This window comes from Heteronotia binoei, chromosome 2 (genome assembly GCF_032191835.1).
Source record: "Heteronotia binoei isolate CCM8104 ecotype False Entrance Well chromosome 2, APGP_CSIRO_Hbin_v1, whole genome shotgun sequence".
Classification (NCBI taxonomy): domain Eukaryota; kingdom Metazoa; phylum Chordata; class Lepidosauria; order Squamata; family Gekkonidae; genus Heteronotia; species Heteronotia binoei.
The window spans coordinates 8,053,537-8,078,553 of record NC_083224.1 but is presented as its reverse complement, the minus strand read 5'-3'; the positions used below and the strand labels follow the sequence as shown (position 1 = coordinate 8,078,553).

The 25,017-nt window shown below is 52.0% G+C and overlaps 2 protein-coding genes across 2 annotated transcripts in view; both read right to left on the bottom strand.

The window, feature by feature from the left end:
* Positions 1-13,060: 13,060 nt before the first annotated feature.
* Positions 13,061-14,520, bottom strand: FOXS1 (forkhead box S1). Its single transcript, XM_060233187.1, has one exon. The coding sequence runs from the start codon at positions 14,518-14,520 to the stop codon at positions 13,069-13,071; it is 1,452 nt and encodes a 483-aa protein (XP_060089170.1). The 3' UTR covers positions 13,061-13,068.
* A 3,569-nt stretch (positions 14,521-18,089) lies between these two features.
* The window catches only part of LOC132567506 (interferon regulatory factor 4-like), a 39,588-nt gene continuing 32,660 nt past the window's right edge, over positions 18,090-25,017 (bottom strand). Inside the window, exon 8 of the mRNA XM_060233185.1 lies at positions 18,090-18,535. Coding sequence (XP_060089168.1) covers positions 18,398-18,535 — 138 coding nt within the window. The 3' untranslated portion in view covers positions 18,090-18,397. The remainder of the gene's footprint in view (positions 18,536-25,017) is intronic.

The following is a 25,017-nucleotide window of genomic DNA, read 5'->3' as shown; positions in this document are numbered from 1 at the left end:
ACATGACTTCTCTTATGTTCTTATGTCTGGGGCAGTGATGCTCTGTATTCTTGGTACTTGGTGGGGTAACAGTGGGAGGCCTTCTGGAGTTCTGGCCCTACTGGTTGGCCTCCTTATGGCACCTGGTTTTTTGGACACTGTGTGACACAGAGTGTTGGACTGGATGGCCCATTGGGATGATCCAACATGGCTTCTCTTGTGTTCTTATGTGACACAGAGTGTTGGACTGGATGACCCTTTGGGATGATCCAACAGGGCTTCTCTTATGTTCTTATGTGACACAGTGTTAGACTGGAGGGGCCATTGGGATGATCCAACATGGCTTCTCTTATGTTCTTATGTGACACAGAGTGTTGGACTGGATGGCCCTTTGGGATGATCCAACAGGGCTTCTCTTATGTTCTTATGTGACACAGTGTTAGACTGGAGGGGCCATTGGGATGATCCAGCATGGCTTCTCTTATGTTCTTATGTGACACAGAGTGTTGGACTGGATGGCCCTTTGGGATGATCCAACAGGGCTTCTCTTATGTTCTTATGTGACACAGTGTTAGACTGGAGGGGCCATTGGGATGATCCATCATGGCTTCTCTTATGTTCTTATGTGACACAGAGTGTTGGACTGGATGGCCCTTTGGGATGATCCAACAGGGCTTCTCTTATGTTCTTATGTGACACAGTGTTAGACTGGAGGGGCCATTGGGATGATCCAACATGGCTTCTTTTATGTTCTTATGTGACACAGAGTGTTGGACTGGATGGCCCATTGGGATGATCCAACAGGGCTTCTCTGATGTTCTTATGTGACACAGAGTGTTGGACTGGAGGGGCCTTTGGCCTGATCCAACATGGCTTCTCTTATGTTCTTATGTGACACAGAGTGTTGGACTGGATGGGTCACTGGCCTGATCCAACATGGCTTCTCTTATGTTGTGAGCCGCCCTGAGTCCGCTTGCGGAGAGGGCGGGATATAAGCTTAATGTAATAAATAACAAATAAATAAATAATGTTCTTATGTGACACAGAGCGTTGGACTGGATGGCTCATTGGGATGATCCAACATGGCTTCTCTTACGTTCTTATGACCCAAGGTCACCTAGCAGTCGCACGTGGAGGAGTGGGGAATCAAACCCGGTTCTTTAGATTAGAGTCCACCACTCTTAACCACTGCACCAGACTGTGATAGGAAAGACCTCAGCCTGAGACTGTGGAGAGCGGCTGCCAGCCTGAGTAGCCAAAACTGACCGTGATGGACCACAGATCTGGTTCAGTAGTAGGCAGCTTCATGTGGTCAACCTTTTAATGGGGAGAACCCCATTGCTCTCTCCCCAGCCCCCCCATATGCTCTTCTTTATCACTTTGGCAATTCCCTTTTTCCCCCAAGGAAGAAAAGGTTTGGGGAAGGGAGTTCTCTCACCACAACAACCCGGTGAGGGAGGCCAAGCTGAAAGTCTGTGACACCCAGGGCCACCCAGCTAGCTTCCCTGGGTGTCACAGCGGAGATTCAAACCCTGAGTCACCCGGAGTCCTAAATCCAGCCCTCTACCCACTGCACCACTCTCCCTCAAGGCCTCTGCTGTCCACTTCTTAGGGTTGCCAATCCCCAGGTGGGGGCAGGGGAACCCCCGGTTTGGAGGCCCTCCCCCCGCTTCAGGGTAATCAGAAAGTGTGGGGAGGGGAGGGAAATGTCTGCTGGGCACTACATCATTCCCTATGGAGACCCATTCCCATAGGGTATAGCGGAGAACTGATCTGCCAGTATATGGGGCTTGAGGGGGGCTGTTCTTTGAGATTGAGGCACCAAATCAGCGTAGCATCCGACGCTTCTCCTCAAAAGGCCCTCCAAGTTTCAAAAAGATCGAACCAGGGGGTCCAATTCTATGATTCCCCCCAAAAATGGGATGGAGAAAGTAGAGAAAGAAGTCCTTTTCTCCCTTTCTCACAATACAAGAACTCGTGGGCATTCGATGAAATTGCTGAGCAGTCAGGTTAAAACGTATAAAAGGAAGTACTTCTTCACCCAAAGGGTGATTAACATGTGGAATTCACTGCCACAGGAGGTGGTGGCGGCCACAAGTATAGCCACCTTCAAGAGGGGTTTAGATAAAAATATGGAGCAGAGGTCCATCAGTGGCTATTAGCCACAGTTTGTGTGTATATATAAAATTTTTTGCCACTGTGTGACACAGAGTGTTGGACTGGATGAGCCATTGGCCTGATTCAACAGGGTTTCTCTTATGTGACACAGAGTGTTGGCCTGGAGGGGCCACTGGCCTGATCCAACATGGCTTCTCTTATGTTCTTATGTGACACAGAGTGTTGGACTGGAGGGGCCATTGGCCTGATGCAACATGGCTTCTCTTATGTTCTTATGTGACACAGAGTGTTGGACTGGAGGGGCCACTGGCCTGATCCAACAGGGCTTCTCTTATGTTCTTATGTGACACAGAGTGCTGGACTGGAGGGGCCATTGGTCTGATCCAACATGGCTTCTCTTATGTTCTTATGTGACACATAGTGTTGGCCTGGAGGGGCCATTGGCCTGATCCAACAGGGCTTCTCTTCTGTTCTTATGTGACACAGAGTGTTGGACTGGAGGGACCACTGGCCTGATCCAACAGGGCTTCTCTTCTGTTCTTATGTGACACAGAGTGTTGGACTGGAGGGACCACTGGCCTGATCCAACAGGGCTTCTCTTATGTTCTTATGTGACACGGAGTGTTGGACTGGATGGGCCATTGGCCTGATCCAACAAGGCTTCTCTTATGTTCTTATGTGACACAGAGTGTTGGACTGGATGGGCCATTGGCCTGATCCAACATGGCTTCTCTTATGTTCTTATGTGACACAGAGTGTTGGATTGGATGGGCCATTGGCCTGATCCAACAGGGCTTCTCTTATGTTCTTATGTGACACAGAGTGTTGGATTGGATGGGCCATTGGCCTGATCCAACAGGGCTTCTCTTATTTGACACAGAGTGTTGGATTGGATGGGCCATTGGCCTGATCCAACATGGCTTCTCTTATGTGACACAGAGTGTTGGACTGGAGGGGCCACTGGCCGATCCAGCAGGGCTCCTCTTATGTTCTTCTGTGACACAGAGTGTTGGACTGGAGGGGCCACTGGCCTGATCCAACAGGGCTTCTCTTATGTTCTTATGTGACACAGAGTGTTGGACTGGAGGGGCCACTGGCCTGATCCAGCAGGGCTTCTCTTATGTTCTTATGTGACACAGAGTGTTGGACTGGAGGGGCCACTGGCCTGATCCAGCAGGGCTTCTCTTCTGTTCTTATGTGACACAGAGTGTTGGACTGGAGGGGCCACTGGCCTGATCCAACAGGGCTTCTCTTATGTTCTTATGTGACACAGAGTGTTGGACTGGAGGGGCCACTGGCCTGATCCAGCAGGGCTTCTCTTATGTTCTTATGTGACACAGAGTGTTGGACTGGAGGGGCCACTGGCCTGATCCAGCAGGGCTTCTCTTATGTTCTTATGTGACACAGAGTGTTGGACTGGAGGGGCCACTGGCCTGATCCAGCAGGGCTTCTCTTATGTTCTTATGTGACACAGAGTGTTGGACTGGAGGGGCCACTGGCCTGATCCAACAGGGCTTCTCTTCTGTTCTTATGTGACACAGAGTGTTGGACTGGAGGGGCCACTGGCCTGATCCAACACGGCTTCTCTTATGTTCTTATGTGACTCAGAGTGTTGGACTGGAGGGGCCACTGGCCTGATCCAACATGGCTTCTCTTATGTTCTTCTGTGACACAGAGTGTTGGACTGGAGGGGCCATTGGCCTGATCCCACAGGGCTTCTCTTATGTTCTTCTGTGACACAGAGTGTTGGACTGGAGGGGCCACTGGCCTGATCCAACACGGCTTCTCTTATGTTCTTAAGTGACACAGAGTGTTGGACTGGAGGGGCCACTGGCCTGATCCAGCAGGGCTTCTCTTATGTTCTTAAGGTGCCCCTATCCTTCCTTATTTCCAATGGAGGGAAGGCATTTCAAAGGTGTGCGGTCTCTTTAAATGTGATGGCCAGAACTCCCTTTGGAGTTCAGTCATGCCTGTCGCACCCTTGCTCCTGACTCCACCTCCAAAGTCCCCAGAGATTTCTCTAACTGGACTTGGTAACCCTCCAGCTTCCGCTGCAGGCGGGTGGGCTCCGGCTTTGCAAAACGTCGCAGACCCCAGAGTTCAGGTGAGCGATGCCCCGGGGGTGGATTCGACAAGGACTTCCTTCCTTTCACCAGCAGACCAGCCCCTGGCACAGTGGCTCCAACAGCACAAGGAAACTGGAGGCAGAGGGGAGGACTTCCTGCCTCCTCCTCCCAGAGGCTGGCAGTCCAGATGTTGACGGGCTGAATCTTTTGGATGTATCCCAGCTGGTGAGTCTGCTCTCTGTTCTTTGAATGGGGTTGCCGATCGCCAGGCGGGGGACAGGAGAAACCCCTAAGGGTCCGTGACCACCAACCTCATGAAGAGAAATTCTTTTACGCGGAATGAAAACAGGAATATGTCAAAACGCTCGCCTATACAAAATATATTCAATAAGCACACCCCGATGTACAAAACACCCACACTAAGTGCACCAGTTTGCAGGTGAGAGCGTTTTGAAACACTATTAAGATTTTAAAAACCTTGGAGGTTTTTCGGCAGAGGCTCAATGGCCCTCTGGCAGCGATGAAGATCCTGTGGATTTAGGGGGAGGGGTCTGTGAGTTTCCTGCATTGTGCAGGGGGTTGGACTAGATGACCCTGGAGGTCCCTTCCAACTCTAGGATTCTATGCTTTAACTGGGCTCTCCTTCCTTGGAGGTTTTTCAACAGAGGCTGGATGGCCATCTGACAGCAATGAGGATCCTGTGAATTTAGGGGGAGATGTTTGTGAGTTTCCTGCATTGTGCAGGGGGTTGGACTAGATGACCCTGGAGGTCCCTTCCCACTCTAGGATTCTGTGTGTAAGAATTTCTCTTTATGAGGCTGGTTGTCACGGAAGGGTTTTCTCCTGTCACTCTCTGCCGCGATTCTCTTTTGGTTTGCACAATCCCCAGGTGGGGGCAGGGGATCCCCCGGTTTGGAGGCCCTCCCCTCGTTTCAAAGTCATCAGAAAGTGGTGGTGGTGGGGGGGAAATGTCTGCTGGGCACTCCATTGTTCCCTATGGAGGCCGATTCCCATAGGGTAGAATGGAGAATCGATCTGCCGGTATCTGGGGCTCTAGGGGACTGTTTCTCGAGAAAGCGGCACCAAATTTGCAGCATAGCATCTGATGCCTCTCCCTAAAAGACCCTCCAAGTTTCAAAAAGTCTGGAGCAGGGGGTCCAATTCCATGAGCCCCAAAAGAGGGTGCCCCTATCCTTCATTATTTCCAATTGAAGGGAATTATTTCAAAGGCGTGTGGTCCCTTTAAATGTGATAGCCAGAACTCCCTTTGGAGTTCAATGATGCTTGTCACACCCTTGCTCCTGGCTCCACCCCCAAAGTCTCCTGGCTCCATCCCCAGAGTCCCCAGATATTTCTTGAATTGGACTTGGCAACTCTAGCTGGCAACTCTAGCTGGACACTACATTATTCCCTATGGACACCGATTCCCATAGGGGTATAATGGAGAACTGATCTGTGATATCTGGGGCTCAGGGGGGGGGGGCTGTTTTTTGAAGTACAGGCACCAGATTTTCATCATAGCATCCAGTCCCTCTCCTCAAAACACCCTCCAAGTTCCAAAAGGATTGGACCAGGGGGTCCAATTCTATGAGCCCCCAAAGACGGTGCCCCTATCCTTCATTCTTTCTAATGGAAGGGAATTATTTAAAAGGTGTGAGGTCCCTTTAAATGTGATGGCCAGCACTCCCTTTGGAGTTCAGTCATGCTTGTCAGACCCTTACTCCTGGCTCCACCCCCCAAAGTCTCCTGGCTCCACCCCCAAAGTCCCTAGGTATTTATTGAGTCAGACTTGGCAACCCTATCTTCGAAGGGATCGGTGACCCATGAAAGCTACTACCCTGCCACAAATGCAGTTCGTCTTTCAGGTGCTAAAGGACTCTTGGACCGATTTCCCACTAGCTTTATGCTGCCCTCACTCTGTTCTCTGTAGGGCTTCCGTGGGATTTCACACTCTCTGCCCCGGGGCTGTAACTTGCTCTGCCCCTTTCACGCAGCAAACAAGAGCCTCTAAAAACCAGCTTCTGTTTGCCGTGTGAGAAAGGCGAAGCTGGCTGCAGCCCCCGGGAGAGATGGTGTGAAATTTGACAGAAGCCCTGCGGAAAATAAAAGCGTGGGAGCGGTGGAAGGCGAGTGGGAAATCAGTCTTGCTCTTTTCAACTGTTCCAGACAGACTAACGTGGCTGCCTGTCTGGATCTATCTCAATGGAAAGCGCCACAATTTTTGTTCCTCTTGAAGGTGCTTGAAGGAGAGCCAGTTTGGTGTTGTGGTGAAGTGTGCGGACTCTTATCTGGGAGAACCAGGTTTGTTTCCCCACTCCTCCACTTGCAGCTGCTGGAATGGCCTTGGGTCAGCCGTAGCTCTCTTATCTGGGAGAACCGGGTTTGATTCCCCACTCCTCCACTTGCAGCTGCTGGAATGGCCTTGGGTCAGCCGTAGCTCTGGCAGAGGTTGTCCTTGAAAGGGCAGCTGCTGTGAGAGCCCTCTCAGCCCCACCCACCTCACAGGGTGTCTGTTGTGGGGGAGGAAGGTAAAGGAGATTGTGAGCCGCTCTGAGACTCTGTCCTTGAAAGGGCAGCTGCTGTGAGAGCCCTCTCAGCCCCACCCACCTCACAGGGTGTCTGTTGTGGGGGAGGAAGGGAAAGGAGATTGTAGGCCACTCTGAGACTCTGTCCTTGAAAGGGCAGCTTCTGGGGGAGCTCTCTCCACCGCACCCACCTCACAGGGCATCTGTTGTGGGGGAGGAAGGGAAAGGAGATTGTGAGCCGCTCTGAGACTCTTCGGAGTGGAGGGCGGGATATAAATCCAATATCTTCTTCTATCTTCTTCTAAAGGACTCTTGCTCACTTCTATAGCTACAGACAGACTAACACAGTAACCCGTCTTGATGAGTCTGATCTTGTGCATTTAACCAGCGTTTGGTGCTCAGAATTACAGAATTAAAACGGTAAAAGGGGCCCATAGACCATCCGGTCCAGCTAGGTTTGCGGGTCTTCTCCCCTATCTACAAGACGTGGGTGGGGGTTTGGGTTACCAGTTCCAGGTCAGGAAACTGATGCTTGGTGTTGTGATGAAGTGTGCGGACTCTTATCTGGGAGAACCAGGTTCGATTCCCCACTCCTCCCCTTGCAGCTGCTGGAATGGCGTTGGGTCAGCCATAGCTCTTGCAGAGCTGTCCTTGAAAGGGCAGCTTCTGGGGAGAGCTCTCTCAGCCCCACCCACCTCACAGGGGGTCTGTTGTGAGGGGAGAAGACATAGGAGATCGTGAGCCACTCTGAGTCTCTGATTCAGAGAGAAGGACGGGGTATAAATCTGCCGCCGTCTTCTTTTTATAGCACCTAATAATGTAGTTTTAAATTGTTTATATGTGTTTTATTTTTTATAATTGTATTTACATTATTAGGGTTTGTAGAATCTTTCGGGCTCAAGTGCCGTGTTCTACTGGAGAAAGTTTTTCTTCCAGACGTTTCGTTCACAGCTGCGGAGAACATCCTCAGTGGCGTTGCAGCCGGAGCAGGCGCTCTGACCTTCTTGGCTGCTGTGCGTTGAGTCAACGCAGCCAAGAAGGTCAGAGCGCCTGCTCCGGCTGCAACGCCACTGAGGATGTTCTCCGCAGCTGAGAACGAAACGTCTGGAAGGAAAACTTTCTCCAGTAGAACACGGCACTTGAGCCCGAAAGATTCTACAAACCCTAATGATGTTACCAGCCGTGAAAACCTGAAATCTTTGTATTTACATTGTTTTACTCCGGCTGTTACAGAGTCCGCTCGCGGAGTGGGCGGCATATAAATCTAAAGTAAATGCATAAATAAATTCTTCTTCTACACAGGCCCTGATAAGAAGAGCCACGCTGGATCAGACCTGGGATCTATCTAGTGCAGCCTCCTGTCTCACACAGTGGCCAACCTATTCTGCAGCAGAGGGTTAGCAATATGGCATAGAGGCTGAGGCCTTCATAAGAACATCAGAAGAGCCCTGCTGGATCAGACCACGGAGGGTCCATCTTAGTCCAGCCTCCTGTCTCACACAGTGGCCAGCCAGTTCCTCTGGAGGGCCAACAACAGGGCAGAGAGGCCGAGGCCTTCCTCTGAGAAGAACATCAGAAGAGCCCCACTTGGTCAGACCAGAGAGGGTCCATCTAGTCCAGCCTCCTGACTCACACAGTGACCAGCCAGTTCCTCTGGAGGGCTGACAACAGGGCAGAGAGGCTGAGGCCTTCCTAAGAACATCAGAAGAGCCCTGCTGGATCAGGCCAGTGAAGGTCCATCTAGTCCAGCCACCTGTCTCACACAGTGGCCAGCCGGTTCCTCAGGAGGGCCAACAATAGGGTATGGAGGCCGAGGCCTTCCCCTGAGAAGAACATCAGAAAAGCCCTGCTGGATCAGGCCAGTGAAGGTCCATCTAGTCCAGCCTCCTGCCTCACACAGTGGCCAGCCAGTTCCTCTGGAGGGCCAAAACAGGGCAGAGAGGCCGAGGCCTTCCTAAGAACATCAGAAGAGCCCTGGTGAATCAGACCAGGGAGGGTCCATCTAGTCCAGCCTCCTGTCTCAGCCAGGGGCAACCATTTCCTCTGGAGGCCAGCAACAGGGCATAGAGGCCGAGGCCTTCCCCTGATGTTACCCCCTGGGCCAAATACCTGCTCTTCCATGGAAGTTCTCTGGGTGACCTTGGGGCCAGTCACAGTCCCTCAGCCTAACCTACCTCACAGGGCTGTTGCAAATATAAAATGGAGGAGGGGGGACCAATGTAAACCACTTTGGGTCCCCATGAGGAGAGAAAGATTGTGGCATCAATGAAGTCAGTCAGTAAACTAAATAAAATACAATGGAACTGGGTTGGAGGGGGAGCGGGAGCTGTAACTAGTTCTGTTAACTTTGGTTGTTAAAAATTCTAGTCCTGTCAGCTGAGTGCATCTGAGCATATGCAGAACGCCTTCACTGTAGGGAACCGAATAGTTTTTAAAAACTGAATTAAGGAGCACACATTTGATTATTGGGCATTCGATGAAATTGCTGAGCAGACAGGTTAAAACGGATAAAAGGAAGTACTTCTTCACCCAAAGGGTGATTAACATGTGGAACTCACTGCCACAGGAGGTGGTGGCGGCCACAAGCATAGCCATCTTCAAGAGGGGTTTAGATCAAAATATGGAGCAGAGGTCCATCAGTGGCTATTAGCCACAGTGTGTATGTATATATAAAAAATTTTTGCCACTGTGTGATACAGAGTGTTGGACTGGATGGGCCATTGGCCTGATCCAACATGGCTTCTCTTATGTTCTTATTATGTGTGGACTGCCTTTCCCCGCTGACGGAAAGCAGCTTTTAAAATGCATGGATGCAAAATTGGCCTGTTTCTGAGCATGTGCAAAGGGCCTCCTTCTTAAGATGCCATTAAATTAATTTTAAATAACCTTGGATAAAGTGGGGAGGATAACTGAAATGCAGAAAACATCCCCCCCCCCCCCAGCTTCACTTTCTGACTAGAATGACTTTCTGACCAGCCCCGTAGAATTGCCAATGGACATTCTCAAACAACGTTCCCTCTAAGCTGAGTTTAGCGTGAGCTAGCTCACAGATTTTTAGCCTCAAGCTCACGCATTTTTGTCACTTCTGATTATATGCAGGCCCTGCGAAACCTCGTACAGTTCTGCCGGGCCTGCAAGACGACACTCTTCCACCAGGCAATTGCAGGTTAGTTCACTGGCTACTAAAGTCTCCGAATAATATCGGGACCACCTCTTACAATCTGCTTCATATAGAACATCTGGACCATTAAGACCTGCTTCTCCCACGAAAATGGACTTGGTGGGAAAAATCCTGGAAACAGCAGAGCTGGACTTTCTATCCCAGCTGTCGGCTGGGAGATCTAAGGAAGAAGCAAGAAAATATTGGATGAAATTCTATGCTTGGGTAGACACTCAAGACTCTTAAGATTCTCTGGTGTGAACGCATTTCTCCCTTTCCCCCCTGTATTTTATATTACAAAATTGCCTTTACTGGAATTGTCAAAACCAATAGATATCTTAACCAAAAGATTTCTAATATAAAATATTAAAATGTTGATGATGTTTAGCTTAGAGATAATAATATGGGACAATTTAAGTAAAGTATCGTAGCTGTAGGCTTGTACTCTTTGAAAATATCTTTATGCAGAATAAGGTTCAAATGTCTTGGGCTATTCCCTACCCCTATTTGTTCTGAAACTAATAAAACTTTTTAAAATTGTAAGATCTGCTTCTACTGAGAACATCTCGCTGGAATAGCCAGACGACACACCTAAGATCATAGTGCCTGAAATGTTAATTTCTGTGTTTGGAATTGTTTTTATTGTTTTAATGTTTTATGGTCTGTTTATATTCGTGCGTATGCATGACCATGTGAGCCCCCCCCCCCCCCCGAGCCTGCCTCGGCGGGGGAGGGCGGGATACAAAGTGAATAAAATGAATAAATAAATACGAGGACTGCCTTTCCCCACTAACAGAAAGCAGCTTTTAAAATACATGGATGCAAAACTGGCATGTTTCTGAGCATGTGCAAAGGACCGCCTTCTTAAGATTCCATTAAAGCTAGCTCACAGATTTTTAGCCTCCAGCTCACACATTTTTGTCTTAGCTCAGGAAGGACGATTCGCATGCTCATGCTCCTAAAATCAAAGGTTTGCTCGATTTTTTAATTTTACTGCATACTGCCGTTTTGTTGCTTTCGCACGCTCATGCTACTCAGATCAAAGGTTTGCTCAAGTTGTCAATTTTACTATTCTGTCATTGTACCATTTTACATTCTAAACCACTGGCCTACCAGACAATTTGACTTCACTGTCATTGGTTCTTAAATCTGTACCACGTTGCATTCTGGGCCACGGCCTACCAGCTCTGTAGGGCTCTGTTCAGCTCTGTATGGCTTTGCTCCCTGTGCTGGATTCCTCGTCCGATGATGTGTGCTTAAGAGCACACGAAAGCTGACGTTCTCAAAAAAAAATGGGTTGGTCTTAAAGGTGCCACTTGGGTTTTAAATAAAAATGGGTTGGTCTTAAAGGTGCCTGCTTTGTTCAACTGCTTCAGACCAACACGGCTGCCCGCTTGGATCTATCCACTTTGAGACCAGTAGCTCACAAAGTAGGATTTTTGCTCACAAGGCTTCGCAGCTTAGAGGGAGCATTGTTCTCAAACCACACTGTGAAAGCAGTCCACCCCCTCCTCAAGGGGACTTCTGGTGAAACTGGCTGTCCCCCAAGATGAATTGTCGTCATCAGAAGATATTGGATTTATATCCCGCCCTCCACTCCGAAGAGTCTCAGAGCGGCTCACAATCTCCTTTCCCTTCCTCCCCCACAACAGACACCCTGTGAGGTAGATGAAGATATTGGATTTATATCCCGCCCTCCAATCGGAAGAGTCTCAGAGCGGCTCACAAGCTCCTTTCCCTTCCTCCCCCACAACAGACACCCTGTGAGGTAGATGAAGATATTGGATTTATAACCCGCCCTCCACTCCGAAGAGTCTCAGAGCGGCTCACAATCTCCTTTCCCTTCCTCCCCCACAACAAACACCCTGTGAGGTGGGTGGGGCTGGAGAGGGCTCTCACAGAAGCTGCCCTTTCAAGGACAACCCCTGCCAGAGCTATGGCTGACCCAAGGCCATGCCAGCAGGTGCAAGTGGAGGAGTGGGGAATCAAACCCGGCTCTCCCAGATAAGAGACCTCACGCTTAACCACTACACCAGACTGGCTCTCCTTACCATCAGGTAAGGGGTGGCCAAACTTGTTTAAAATAAGAGCCCTGTGGAATAAATGTCAGATGTTTAAGAGCCACAAGACATGGACATCAGATGTTTGAGAGCTGCAAGACATGAATGCCAGATGTTTGAGAGCCGCCAAATGGGAGGGCGGGAGGAGAGGTGGAAAGAAAGCATTTTTAAATGCCTTCTCCAAGCCGGCCAATGAGGCATTGGGGGCTTTGAGAGCTACACGATATGTGTGAAAGAGCCACATGTGGATCCCAAACCACAGTTTGGCCGCCCTTGGCTCTTAAGTTATGTTAGATACTATTTTGTTAATTCTGTGATTCTATAATTTTATAGGTTTTGTAATTATGATATTGTCTAGTCTGGAGAAGAGTCCCGTGGCGCAGAGTGTTAAAGCTGCAGAACTGCAGTCCTAAGCTCTGCTCACGACCTGAGTTTGATCCCCGGCGGAAGCTGGGTTTTCAGGTCACTGGCTCGAGGTTGACTCAGCCTTCCATCCTTCCGAGGTGGGTAAAATGAGCACCCAGCTTGCTGGGGGGAAAGTGTAGGTGACCGGGGAAGGCAATGGCAAACCACCCCGTAAAAAAGTCTTCCGTGAAAACGTGAAAGCAACATCACCCCAGAGTCGGAAACGACTGGTGCTTGCACAGGGGACCTTTCCTTTCCTAGTCCGGATGTGGTTTGTTTAATGTTTCTGTAAAGTTTTTAACGTTGCAAGCTGCCCACAGCCCGCTTGAGGGAAAGGGTGGGGTACAAACAGAAAAGTAAATTAAATTATTCAAGACAAACCGTAGGCTGGCCGGTTACACACCTGTAGCAAACATGGCAACCGTCTTGCTGATCCCGTGGCATCACCCATTCAACCGTGCCCCCCACCCCTTCTGTTCAGCGCCCACCCAGACTCACAGGTAGAAACGCAGCATCTGTAAATGGAGTATGCATTTATTCCAGTGGCTAAGATCCAAAAACAAAAAAGAGAGAGAACACAGTGTCATCTATGGGGCGGGAGATTTTCCGTGGGGCAGTCTCTGTTCCATGCAGTCCCTTTTGGCCTTGCTGGGCAGCTATCAATAACTTACGTGGGATGTCAGAGTGCTCGAGGTCCCATCCTCTGGGGTGCTGAGGAAGAGCAGAATTGGAACCCAGCTCTCCCCCGCCCCGGGTCACTCGAAGAACAGCATGCCGGGTGTCCTGTAGAGACAGTGGGGGAGACTCATCTGGTAACCGTTTCCCCCCTGGAGGGAGAAAGGGGTCCCGGCCCAGGACTCCTGCTCCCCTTGAAGCTGCATGAAGGGGGCGGGCGGGAGGGGGGCCGCGGAGACAGGGGCCGCGGGAGCTGCCAAGAGGTGCTCCAAAGCCGCCCCGCAGCCGGGGTCGTTGACGCAGAAGTTCAAGGCCTGCAGACGGCACTGGTAGTTCCCGCCCAGGGTCTCCGGGCCGGAATACCCCAACGAACCAAAAACAGGCAGCGCCGATGGCTTGGCGTAGCTCTCGCCGTCAAAGGCGGGCAGGCAGCCGGGGGGAGGTTGCCCGCTGCACCTCTGAGTGGCCTTGCCGGGCCCCAGTAGAGTTGCGAAAGACGGGCTCGGCGGGCACAAGGACTGGGGCGCCTCCTTGCCGTCTTGCCCCGCCTTGGGAGACGCTCGAACCCCTTTAGGGTTGCTTGGGAGGCTCTCCTTGGCATCAGCGTGCGGCCGGGTGAGCCGCTGGGTCATCCTCTCACCAAGGAGCGTGCCCTGCCCGAGCTGGTGACTCTGGATGTCCCTGAGAGGGGCTTCTTTCCCTTGAGAGCTCTCCGTCAGGGAAGGGTAGCTGAGATCTTTCTCCAGGAGGCAAGGTTTGGATCCCACTGGGTCCTGTGGGTACAGGCAGAGCGGCCTAGAACTCGGGACGCAGAGCTTGGCACACGCCAGGCTTCCGGAGCCTGGTTGTTCTTGGCAAGAGAGGCCTACGGCAGGCGCCTCCAAGGCCAGAGCCTTCCCCAAGGCTGCCATCTCCGAGCAGGAGCTGTGAAGCCGGTTGGCGGCCGCAGGGGAAGACGGATCCCTTTCCACCTTGATTGCCTTCGCAGGCACAGTCGGCCCAGTTTGCTCCAACCGGCCGTCGGGCCGAGTCTTCTCACCCTGGCCGCTCTCCGTAGGCCGCGCCGGGCCCCTTTTGCGGGTGAAACGCCTCCGCCGTCGCAAGAAGCTGCCGTTCTCGAACATGTTGTAGCACTCGGGGTCCAGGGTCCAGTAGTTGCCCTTGCCCGGCTTCTTGTCATCGCGGGGCACCTTGACGAAGCACTCGTTGAGCGAGAGGTTGTGGCGGATGGAGTTCTGCCAGCCCTGCCGGTTGTCCCGGTAGTAGGCAAAGCGGCCCATGATGTACCGGTAGATGCCGCTCAAGGTGAGCCTCCGCTCCGGCGTGCTCTGGATGGCCATGGTGATGAGGGCGATGTAGCTGTAGGGGGGCTTGGCGGTGCCCTCGTTCGATGGTTCTTGGGGGCCCTGGAAAGGCTCCAAACTAGAGTAGAGGCCCATGCCCAGGCCTAGCTGGCTGGCTGCTCGTTGCACGCCGACGGGGTTCAAGCTGGCCCGGGATGCAGCAACGGCTGCGGGATATCCCAGCTGCATCCTCTGTCTAGCCACAGCGGCCGAACCAACCTTCTCCCACCACTGGCTTTAAACTCCGCAGCCGCCCAGCCTCCTGCGTCTACAAAAGGCAACTGATGGAGCTGCCCGGCTCCACCTCCTGGCTGCAGAGAGCCAAAGGAGGGGCCGGCCTGCTCTCCGTTCCCGTTCTCAGGGCAGGAGGAAACACCCCCTCCGGACACTGGCTCAGCTGTTGCCAGACAGAGTGGGTGGATGGAGGATGGAGAATGCAGTGGGAAAACTCAGCCCCCCCCCTCCCTTCACTCCAAGGAGATTTCGAAAAGACTGCCTGCCCGGGGCACAGAATTTGGACCAACAGGTCATCACCTCTTGCTCTGAAGCTTTCCTTGCAGTAATGCAGTTGTTTTAGGGAATCTCTTTCCTTACTACTCAAAAGCTCAGAGAGCCCATGTGATCAGGGCAAAGAGTGCCTTTTCATTGATAGCCCCTGCTGGGTCAGACCAGGGAGGGTCCATCTAGTCCAGCCGCCTGCCTCACACAGTGGCCAGCCAGTTCCTCTGGAGGGCCAACAACAAGGCAGAGAAGCCGAGGCCTTCATAAGAACATCAGAAGAGCCCTGCTGGATCAGACCAGTGAGGGTCCATCTAGTCCAGCCTCCTGTCTCACACAGTGGCCAGCCAGTTCCTCTGGAGGGTCAACAACAGGGCAGAGAGGCTGAGGCCTTCTTAAGAACATCAGAAGAGCCCTGCTGGGTCAGACCAGTGAGGGTCCATCTAGTCCAGCATCCTCTCTCACACAGTGGCCAGCCAGTTCCTCTGGAGGGTCAACAACAGGGCAGAGAGGCCAAGGCTTTCAGAAGAACATCAGAAGAGCCCTGCTGGATCAGACTGGGGAGGGTCCACCCAGTCCAGCCTCCTGTCTCTCACAGTGGCCAAGCAGTTCCTCTGGAGGGCCAACAACAGGGCAGAGAGGCTGAGGCCTTCATAAGAACACCAGAAGAGCCCTGCTGGATCAGACCAGTGAGGGTCCATCTAGTCCAGCATCTTTTCTCACACAGGGGCCAATGACAGGGCAGAAAGGCTGAGGCTTTCCCTTGATTTTGCCTCCTCACTCTGGTATTCACACAAGTGTGTATCTAGGTTTCTCTTTGAAATCTGTGACCCAGAGGTGAGAAACGTCAACTGCGGGATGACATGATAGAGGTTTACAAGGTGGGGTGGAGAAAGTAGAGAAAGAAGTACTTTTCTCCCTTTCTCACAACACAAGAACTCATGGGCATTCAATTAAATTGCTGAGCAGTCAGGTTAAAATGGATAAAAGGAAGTACTTCTTCACCCAAAGGGTGATTAACATGTGGAATTCACTGCCACAGGAGGTTGTGGTGGCTACAAGCATAGCCAGCTTTAAGAGAGGATTGGATAAAAATATGGAGCAGAGGTCCATCAGTGGCTATTAGCCACAGTATATATGTGTGTGTGTGTGTGTACACACACACATATATTGGCCACTGTGTGACACAGTGTTGGACTGGATGGGCCACTGGCCTGATCCAACATGGCTTCTCTTATGTGACACAGAGTGTTGGACTGGATGGGCCATTGGCCTGATCCAACAGGGCTTCTCTTATGTTCTTCTGTAACACAGAGTGTTGGGCTGGATGGGCCACTGGCCTGATCCAACAGGGCTTCTCTTATGTTCTTATGTGACACAGAGTGTTGGACTGGAGGGGCCACTGGCCTGATCCAACATGGCTTCTCTTATGTTCTTATGTGACACAGTGTGTTGGACTGGATGGGCCACTGGTCTGATCCAACAGGGCTTCTCTTATATGGAGCAGAGTTCCATCAGTAGCTATTAGCCACAGCGTATTGATGGAACTCTCTGTCTGGGGCAAGTGATGCTCTATATTCTTGGTGCTTGGGGGGGCACAGTGGGAGGGCTTCTAGTGTCCTAGCTCCACTGGTGGACCTCCTGATGGCACCTGGTTTGTTTGGCCACTGTGTGACAGAGTGTTGGACTGGAGGGGCCACTGGCCTGATCCAACATGGTTTCTCTTATGTTCTTAAAAAAAACCCATCTGGAAAAGCCCTGAGAAAGTGAAATTAGCCATGGGAATCAAGATTGAAAGACCGCTCTCTTTCTAAGCGGGTTCCTGGTGCCCTCTAGTGGCGCACGCCAGAAATGAATTCAATCCCAAAGACGCCTCTCTGCCCATTTGTGTGTGTGCAGTCTGCCATTAAATTGCTTCCCACTAATGGTGACCCTTTGGAGGAATATCATCCAGAACGTTCTGTCATTCACAGCCTGGCTCAGGTCTTGCAGCCTGAAGGCCCTTGAGGCTTCCTCGGTGGAGTCTATCCATCCCACATTGGACTCACCTCTTCAGCTGCCTTCAGCTTTTCCTACAAGATACTGCATGGGATAGAGAAGGTAGAGAAAGAAGTCCTTTTCTTCCTTTCTCACTGTACAAGAACTCATGGGCACTCCATGAAATTGCCAAGCAGTCGGGTTAGAACAGATAAAAGGAAGTCCTTCTTCACCCAAAGGGTGATTAACACGTGGAATTCACTGCCACAGGAGGTGGCGGCGGCTACAAGCATAGCCAGCTTCAAGAGGGGATTGGATCAACTTCTGGAGCAGAGGTCCATCAGTGACTATTAGCAACAGCCTATTGTTGGAACTCTCTGTCTAGGGCAGTGATGCTCTGTATTCTTGGTGTTTGGGGGGGGGGCACAGTGCAAGGGCTTCTAGCCCCACTGGTAGACCTCTTGATGGAACTTGGGGGTTTTTGGCCACTGCGTGACACAGAGTGTTGGACTGGATGGGCCATTGCTCTGATTCAACATGGCTTCTTTTATGTTCTTATATGAAGCAGAGGTCCATCAATGGCTATTAGCCACAGGGAACTGTGGAACTGATGGAACTCTCTTTCTGGGACAGTGATGTTTTGTATTCTTGGTGCTTGGGGGGGCACTTGGTGCTTATCCAGATGGGTTTTTATAAGAACATAAGAGGAACCATGTTGGTTCAGGCCAGTGGCCCATCCAGTCCAACACTCTGTGTCACACAGTGGCCAAACAAACCAGGTGCCATCAGGAGGTCCACCAGTGGGGCCAGGACACTAGAAGCCACTTGGTGCAGTGGGAGGGCTTCTAGTGTCCTGTCTCCACTGGTGGAACTCCTGATGGATGGGTTTTTTGGCCACTGTGTGACACAGAGTGTTGGACTGGAGGGGCCACTGGCCTGATCCAACATGGCTTCTCTTATGTTCTTATGTGACACAGAGTGTTGGACTGGAGGGGCCACTGTCCTGATCCAACAGGGCTTCTCTTATGTTCTTATGTGACACAGAGTGTTGGACTGGAGGGGCCACTGGCCTGATCCAACAGGGCTTCTCTTATGTTCTTCTGTGACACAGAGTGTTGGACTGGATGGGCCATTGGCCTGATCCAACATGGCTTCTCTGATGTTCTTATCCTTGAACCCAAGTCTGTCTGGATTGACAATAGCACCCCCTCTATGCAAAGCGGGCACTCTCAGCCATGACCACATAAGCCGTGGTTCGTAAGAACTAAGCCAAACACAGACACTTTATTCATTAAAAACATTTCCCGGTTGTTTTTCTACCAAACGAGGTGGGGTGTAAAAAAGCATTCGAGGTGGCTCGATTCGATTTTCACAGACGTTCATGGCACACATTCCAGAAGCTCGTCAGTCTAGGTGGTTCAGATGCGGCAGACGGGCCAAAATTAGGATGGGAAACATGTCCGACAAACACACCCTGGACAGCAGAACTGGAGGCTGCCGAGAATGGCCAAACCTTCTCTTCCAGAGGAGGCGTCTCGTCAACAGTTGTCGTTCACGTCCCCCAAAAAGCGATCTCGTCCTCATTCCAGAGTCAAGGAGGACACCTCTGTTTCAGAATCTGGACAATATTCTCAGGACCAGCCAAAGGGCAGGACGCAGAATCCGGCAGCGACCCCGGCCCGAGCCGCTGGGCGTGTTGGAAGAGATCGCGGGCAAAGGCCGGCTCCACCTGGAGAGCAACAGTTGGAACGTCATTGCAAGGCTGGGATTTGGGGCAAGTGCGAACGGATGTTTTCTAGCCCAAAGGTTGGGCCCGACGCGACACGGTTCTCTTGTGCAAAGTTCTCGCTTCTTCTACGAGACAGAGATTGCAAAAGGGAAAACCAGGGGCGGAATTCTAGCAGGGAGCTCTTTTGCTTACAAGGCTCTTTTTTTGTAAGCTCTTGGAGGATTGGCTACATTGTGGGGGGGAAGGGGCAGGCCTGTAGCCACGAGAGGCCGGAGGGGGCCCGGTCCCTCTGTTCACCCCCCCTTCAGCTGTATGGCTGCTGAGGGCTCCCCTCGAGCTGCCCTGGCGTGACCGCACGCCACCGCTCCCCCTCGCCTCTGCCATGGCCCCTCAGCCTCGCCTCTCCTTGGCTTCCCCCCTCTGCCTCTCAGCCTCCAACCGCTGTCCACCCCCAGCCAGGAGGCGTGAGGAGTGGAATGGGAAGGGGCAAAAGAGGCGCCGCTTTCTCCTCAGCAGGAATTTATAGAGCTGTGCAATTTGAAGCTCAAAGAGCCCCATCGGCCCGCACAGGCGCGCGAGAAGCTCCCCGACGTCCAAAGCCGCTGCTGTCCGCTCCGGTGGGGGTGGGAGGGCAAGACAGGAAGCTTCTTGCTAGCAAAACAAGCGTCTCCCCCTCCACACACACACCCTGAAGCGGCACTGCTGTTTGTTTCCCCTCCTCCCCCCCCCGCCGGCCCTCCCTGCTTCGCGCCTCTGCTGGGACAATTCTACGGCTGCCACCGGGATGACTATGGAGGGAGGTGGTTGCTGCTCCTGAGAACTGGAAGGGACGGAGAGGCAGGAGGAATCCTCTTTTTGACGCTTTTTAAAAAGTGCCATTATTTTGGGCCCGGCGCCTTCCCCCCATGCACCTAAAAATTTACCCTGTGGGCCTCCCAACCTAAAACTTTCTGGCAATGGGCCCGTTTGGGTGGGGGTGATCCAACATTGGCCTGATCCAAGATGGCTTCTCTTATGTTCTTACTTGACACAGAGTGTTGGACTGGAGGGGCCACTGGCCTGATCCAACAGGGCTTCTCTTATGTTCTTCTGTGACACAGAGTGTTGGACTGGAGGGGCCACTGGCCTGATCCAACATGGCTTCTCTTATGTTCTTCTGTGACACAGAGTGTTGGACTGGAGGGGCCATTGGCCTGATCCAACAGGGCTTCTCTTATGTTCTTCTGTGACACAGAGTGTTGGACTGGAGGGGCCACTGGCCTGATCCAACATGGCTTCTCTTATGTTCTTCTGTGACACAGAGTGTTGGATTGGAGGGGCCACTGGCCTGATCCAACAGGGCTTCTCTTATGTTCTTATGTGACACAGAGTGTTGGACTGGAGGGGCCACTGGCCTGATCCAACAGGGCTTCTCTTATGTTCTTATGTGACACAGAGTGTTGGACTGGATGGGCCACTGGCCTGATCCAACATGGCTTCTCTTATGTTCTTCTGTGACACAGAGTGTTGGACTGGAGGGGCCATTGGCCTGATCGAACATGGCTTCTCTTATGTTCTTATGTGACACAGAGTGTTGGACTGGATGGGCCACTGGCCTGATCCAACAGGGCTTCTCTTATGTTCTTATGTGACACAGAGTGTTGGACTGGATGGGCCACTGGCCTGATCCAACAGGGCTTCTCTTATGTTCTTATGTGACACAGAGTGTTGGACTGGAGGGGCCACTGGCCTGATCCAACAGGGCTTCTCTTATGTTCTTATGTGACACAGAGTGTTGGACTGGAGGGGCCACTGGCCTGATCCAACAGGGCTTCTCTTATGTTCTTATGTGACACAGAGTGTTGGACTGGAGGGGCCACTGGCCTGATCCAACAGGGCTTCTCTTATGTTCTTACATGACACAGAGTGTTGGACTGGAGGGGCCACTGGCCTGATCCAACAGGGCTTCTCTTATGTTCTTATGTGACACAGAGTGTTGGACTGGAGGGGCCACTGGCCTGATCCAACAGGGCTTCTCTTATGTGACACAGAGTGTTGGACTGGAGGGGCCACTGGCCTGATCCAACAGGGCTTCTCTTATGTTCTTATGTGACACAGAGTGTTGGACTGGAGGGGCCACTGGCCTGATCCAACAGGGCTTCTCTTATGTGACACAGAGTGTTGGACTGGAGGGGCCACTGGCCTGATCCAACAGGGCTTCTCTTATGTTCTTATGTGACACAGAGTGTTGGACTGGAGGGGCCACTGGCCTGATCCAACAGGGCTTCTCTTATGTTCTTATGTGACACAGAGTGCTGGACTGGAGGGGCCATTGGCCTGATCCAACAGGGCTTCTCTTATGTTCTTATGTGACACAGAGTGCTGGACTGGAGGGGCCACTGGCCTGATCCAACAGGGCTTCTCTTATGTTCTTATGTGACACAGAGTGTTGGACTGGAGGGGCCACTGGCCTGATCCAACAGGGCTTCTCTTATGTTCTTATGTGACACAGAGTGTTGGACTGGAGGGGCCACTGGCCTGATCCAACAGGGCTTCTCTTATGTTCTTATGTGACACAGAGTGTTGGACTGGAGGGGCCACTGGCCTGATCCAACAGGGCTTCTCTTATGTTCTTATGTGACACAGAGTGCTGGACTGGAGGGGCCACTGGCCTGATCCAACAGGGCTTCTCTTATGTTCTTATGTGACACAGAGTGTTGGACTGGAGGGGCCACTAGCCTGATCCAACAGGGCTTCTCTCATGTTCTTATGTGACACAGAGTGTTGGACTGGAGGGGCCACTGGCCTGATCCAACAGGGCTTCTCTTATGTTCTTATGTGACACAGAGTGCTGGACTGGAGGGGCCACTGGCCTGATCCAACAGGGCTTCTCTTATGTTCTTATGTGACACAGAGTGTTGGACTGGAGGGGCCACTGGCCTGATCCAACAGGGCTTCTCTCATGTTCTTATGTGACACAGAGTGTTGGACTGGAGGGGCCACTGGCCTGATCCCATAGGGCTTCTCTTATGTTCTTATGTGACACAGAGTGTTGGACTGGAGGGGCCACTGGCCTGATCCAACATGGCTTCTCTCATGTTCTTATGTGACACAGAGTGTTGGACTGGAGGGGCCACTGGCCTGATCCCACAGGGCTTCTCTTATGTTCTTATGTGACACAGAGTGTTGGACTGGAGGGGCCATTGGCCTGATCCAACAGGGCTTCTCTTATGTTCTTATGTGACACAGAGTGTTGGACTGGATGGGCCATTGGCCTGATCCAACAGGGCTTCTCTTATGTTCTTATGTGACACAGAGTGTTGGACTGGAGGGGCCACTGGCCTGATCCAACAGGGCTTCTCTTATATTCTTATGTGACACAGAGTGTTGGACTGAAGGGGCCATTGGCCTGATCCAACAGGGCTTCTCTGATGTTCTTATGTGACACAGAGTGTTGGACTGGAGGGGCCATTGGCCTGATCCCACAGGGCTTCTCTTATGTTCTTATGTGACACAGAGTGTTGGACTGGAGGGGCCATTGGCCTGATCCAACAGGGCTTCTCTTATGTTCTTATGTGACACAGAGTGTTGGACTGGATGGGCCATTGGCCTGATCCAACAGGGCTTCTCTTATGTTCTTATGTGACACAGAGTGTTGGACTGGAGGGGCCACTGGCCTGATCCAACAGGGCTTCTCTTATATTCTTATGTGACACAGAGTGTTGGACTGAAGGGGCCATTGGCCTGATCCAACAGGGCTTCTCTGATGTTCTTATGTGACACAGAGTGTTGGACTGGAGGGGCCATTGGCCTGATCCCACAGGGCTTCTCTTATGTTCTTATGTGACACAGAGTGTTGGATTGGAGGGGCCACTGGCCTGATCCAACAGGGCTTCTCTTATGTTCTTATGTGACACAGAGTGTTGGATTGGAGGGGCCACTGGCCTGATCCAACAGGGCTTCTCTTATGTTCTTATGTGACACAGAGTGTTGGAGCGTATGGGCCATTGGCCTGATCCAACATGGCTCCTCTTATGTGACACAGAGTGTTGGACTGGAGGGGCCACTGGCCTGATCCAACAGGGCTTCTCTTATGTTCTTATGGGGCACAGAGTGTTGGACTGGAGGGGCCACTGGCCTGATCCAACAGGGCTTCTCTTATGTTCTTATGGGGCACAGAGTGTTGGACTGGAGGGGCCATTGGCCTGATCCAACAGGGCTTCTCTTATGTTCTTATGTGACACAGAGTGTTGGACTGGAGGGGCCACTGGCCTGATCCAACAGGGCTTCTCTTATGTTCTTATGTGACACAGAGTGTTGGACTGGAGGGGCCACTGGACTGATCCAACAGGGCTTCTCTTATGTTCTTCTGTGACACAGAGTATTGGACTGGAGGGGCCACTGGCCTGATCCAACAGGGCTTCTCTTATGTTCTTATGTGACACAGAGTGTTGGACTGGAGGGGCCACTGGCCTGATCCAACAGGGCTTCTCTTATGTTCTTATGTGACACAGAGTGTTGGACTGTAGGGGCCACTGGCCTGATCCAACATGGCTTCTCTTATGTTCTTATGTGACACAGAGTGTTGGACTGGAGGGGCCACTGGCCTGATCCAACAGGGCTTCTCTTATGTTCTTATGTGACACAGAGTGTTGGACTGGAGGGGCCACTGGCCTGATCCAACAGGGCTTCTCTTATGTTCTTATGTGACACAGAGTGTTGGACTGGAGGGGCCACTGGCCTGATCCGACATGGCTTCTCTTATGTTCTTATGTGACACAGAGTGTTGGACTGGAGGGGCCACTGGCCTGATCCAAGAGGGCTTCTCTTATGTTCTTCTGTGACACAGAGTGTTGGACTGGATGGGCCATTGGCCTGATCCAAGAGGGCTTCTCTTATGTTCTTCTGTGACACAGAGTGTTGGACTGGAGGGGCCACTGGCCTGATCCAACAGGGCTTCTCTTATGTTCTTCTGTGACACAGAGTGTTGGACTGGAGGGGCCACTGGCCTGATCCAACAGGGCTTCTCTTATGTTCTTCTGTGACACAGAGTGTTGGACTGGATGGGCCACTGGCCTGATCCAACAGGGCTTCTCTTATGTTCTTCTGTGACACAGAGTGTTGGACTGGATGGGCCATTGGCCTGATCCAACAGGGCTTCTCTTATGTTCTTATGTGACACAGAGTGTTGGACTGGAGGGGCCACTGGCCTGATCCAACAGGGCTTCTCTTATGTTCTTCTGTGACACAGAGTGTTGGACTGGAGGGGCCACTGGCCTGATCCAACAGGGCTTCTCTTATGTTCTTCTGTGACACAGAGTGTTGGACTGGATGGGCCACTGGCCTGATCCAACAGGGCTTCTCTTATTTTCTTCTGTGACACAGAGTGTTGGACTGGAGGGGCCACTGGCCTGATCCAACAGGGCTTCTCTTATGTTCTTCTGTGACACAGAGTGTTGGACTGGAGGGGCCACTGGCCTGATCCAACAGGGCTTCTCTTATGTTCTTATGTGACACAGAGTGTTGGACTGGAGGGGCCACTGGCCTGATCCAACAGGGCTTCTCTTATGTTCTTATGGGACACAGAGTGTTGGACTGGAGGGGCCACTGGCCTGATCCAACAGGGCTTCTCTTATGTTCTTATGTGACACAGAGTGTTGGACTGGAGGGGCCACTGGCCTGATCCAACAGGGCTTCTCTTATGTTCTTATGTGACACAGAGTGTTGGACTGGAGGGGCCACTGGCCTGATCCAACAGGGCTTCTCTTATGTTCTTATGGGGCACAGAGTGTTGGACTGGAGGGGCCATTGGCCTGATCCAACAGGGCTTCTCTTATGTTCTTATGTGACACAGAGTGTTGGATTGGAGGGGCCACTGGCCTGATCCAACAGGGCTTCTCTTATGTTCTTATGGGACACAGAGTGTTGGACTGGAGGGGCCACTGGCCTGATCCAACAGGGCTTCTCTTATGTTCTTATGTGACACAGAGTGTTGGACTGGAGGGGCCACTGGCCTGATCCAACAGGGCTTCTCTTATGTTCTTATGGGGCACAGAGTGTTGGACTGGAGGGGCCACTGGCCTGATCCAACAGGGCTTCTCTTATGTTCTTATGGGGCACAGAGTGTTGGACTGGATGGGCCACTGGCCTGATCCAACAGGGCTTCTCTTATGTTCTTATGTGACACAGAGTGTTGGACTGGAGGGGCCACTGGCCTGATCCAACAGGGCTTCTCTTATGTTCTTATGTGACACAGAGTGTTGGACTGGAGGGGCCACTGGCCTGATCCAACATGGCTTCTCTTATGTTCTTATGTGACACAGAGTGTTGGACTGGAGGGGCCACTGGCCTGATCCAACAGGGCTTCTCTTATGTTCTTATGTGACACAGAGTGTTGGACTGGAGGGGCCATTGGCAGCGGCGTCACTAGGGCGGGGCCAAGGAGGGCATCGGCCCTCCCCCAGAGCGTTCTCATTGGCCCCAGGCACTGACCCATGGCCCCC

What these genes read in the sequence shown, in the direction of transcription:
- FOXS1 (XM_060233187.1), bottom strand. Translation starts at nt 14,520, where the DNA reads ATGCAGCTGGGATATCCCGCAGCCGTTGCTGCATCCCGGGCCAGCTTG.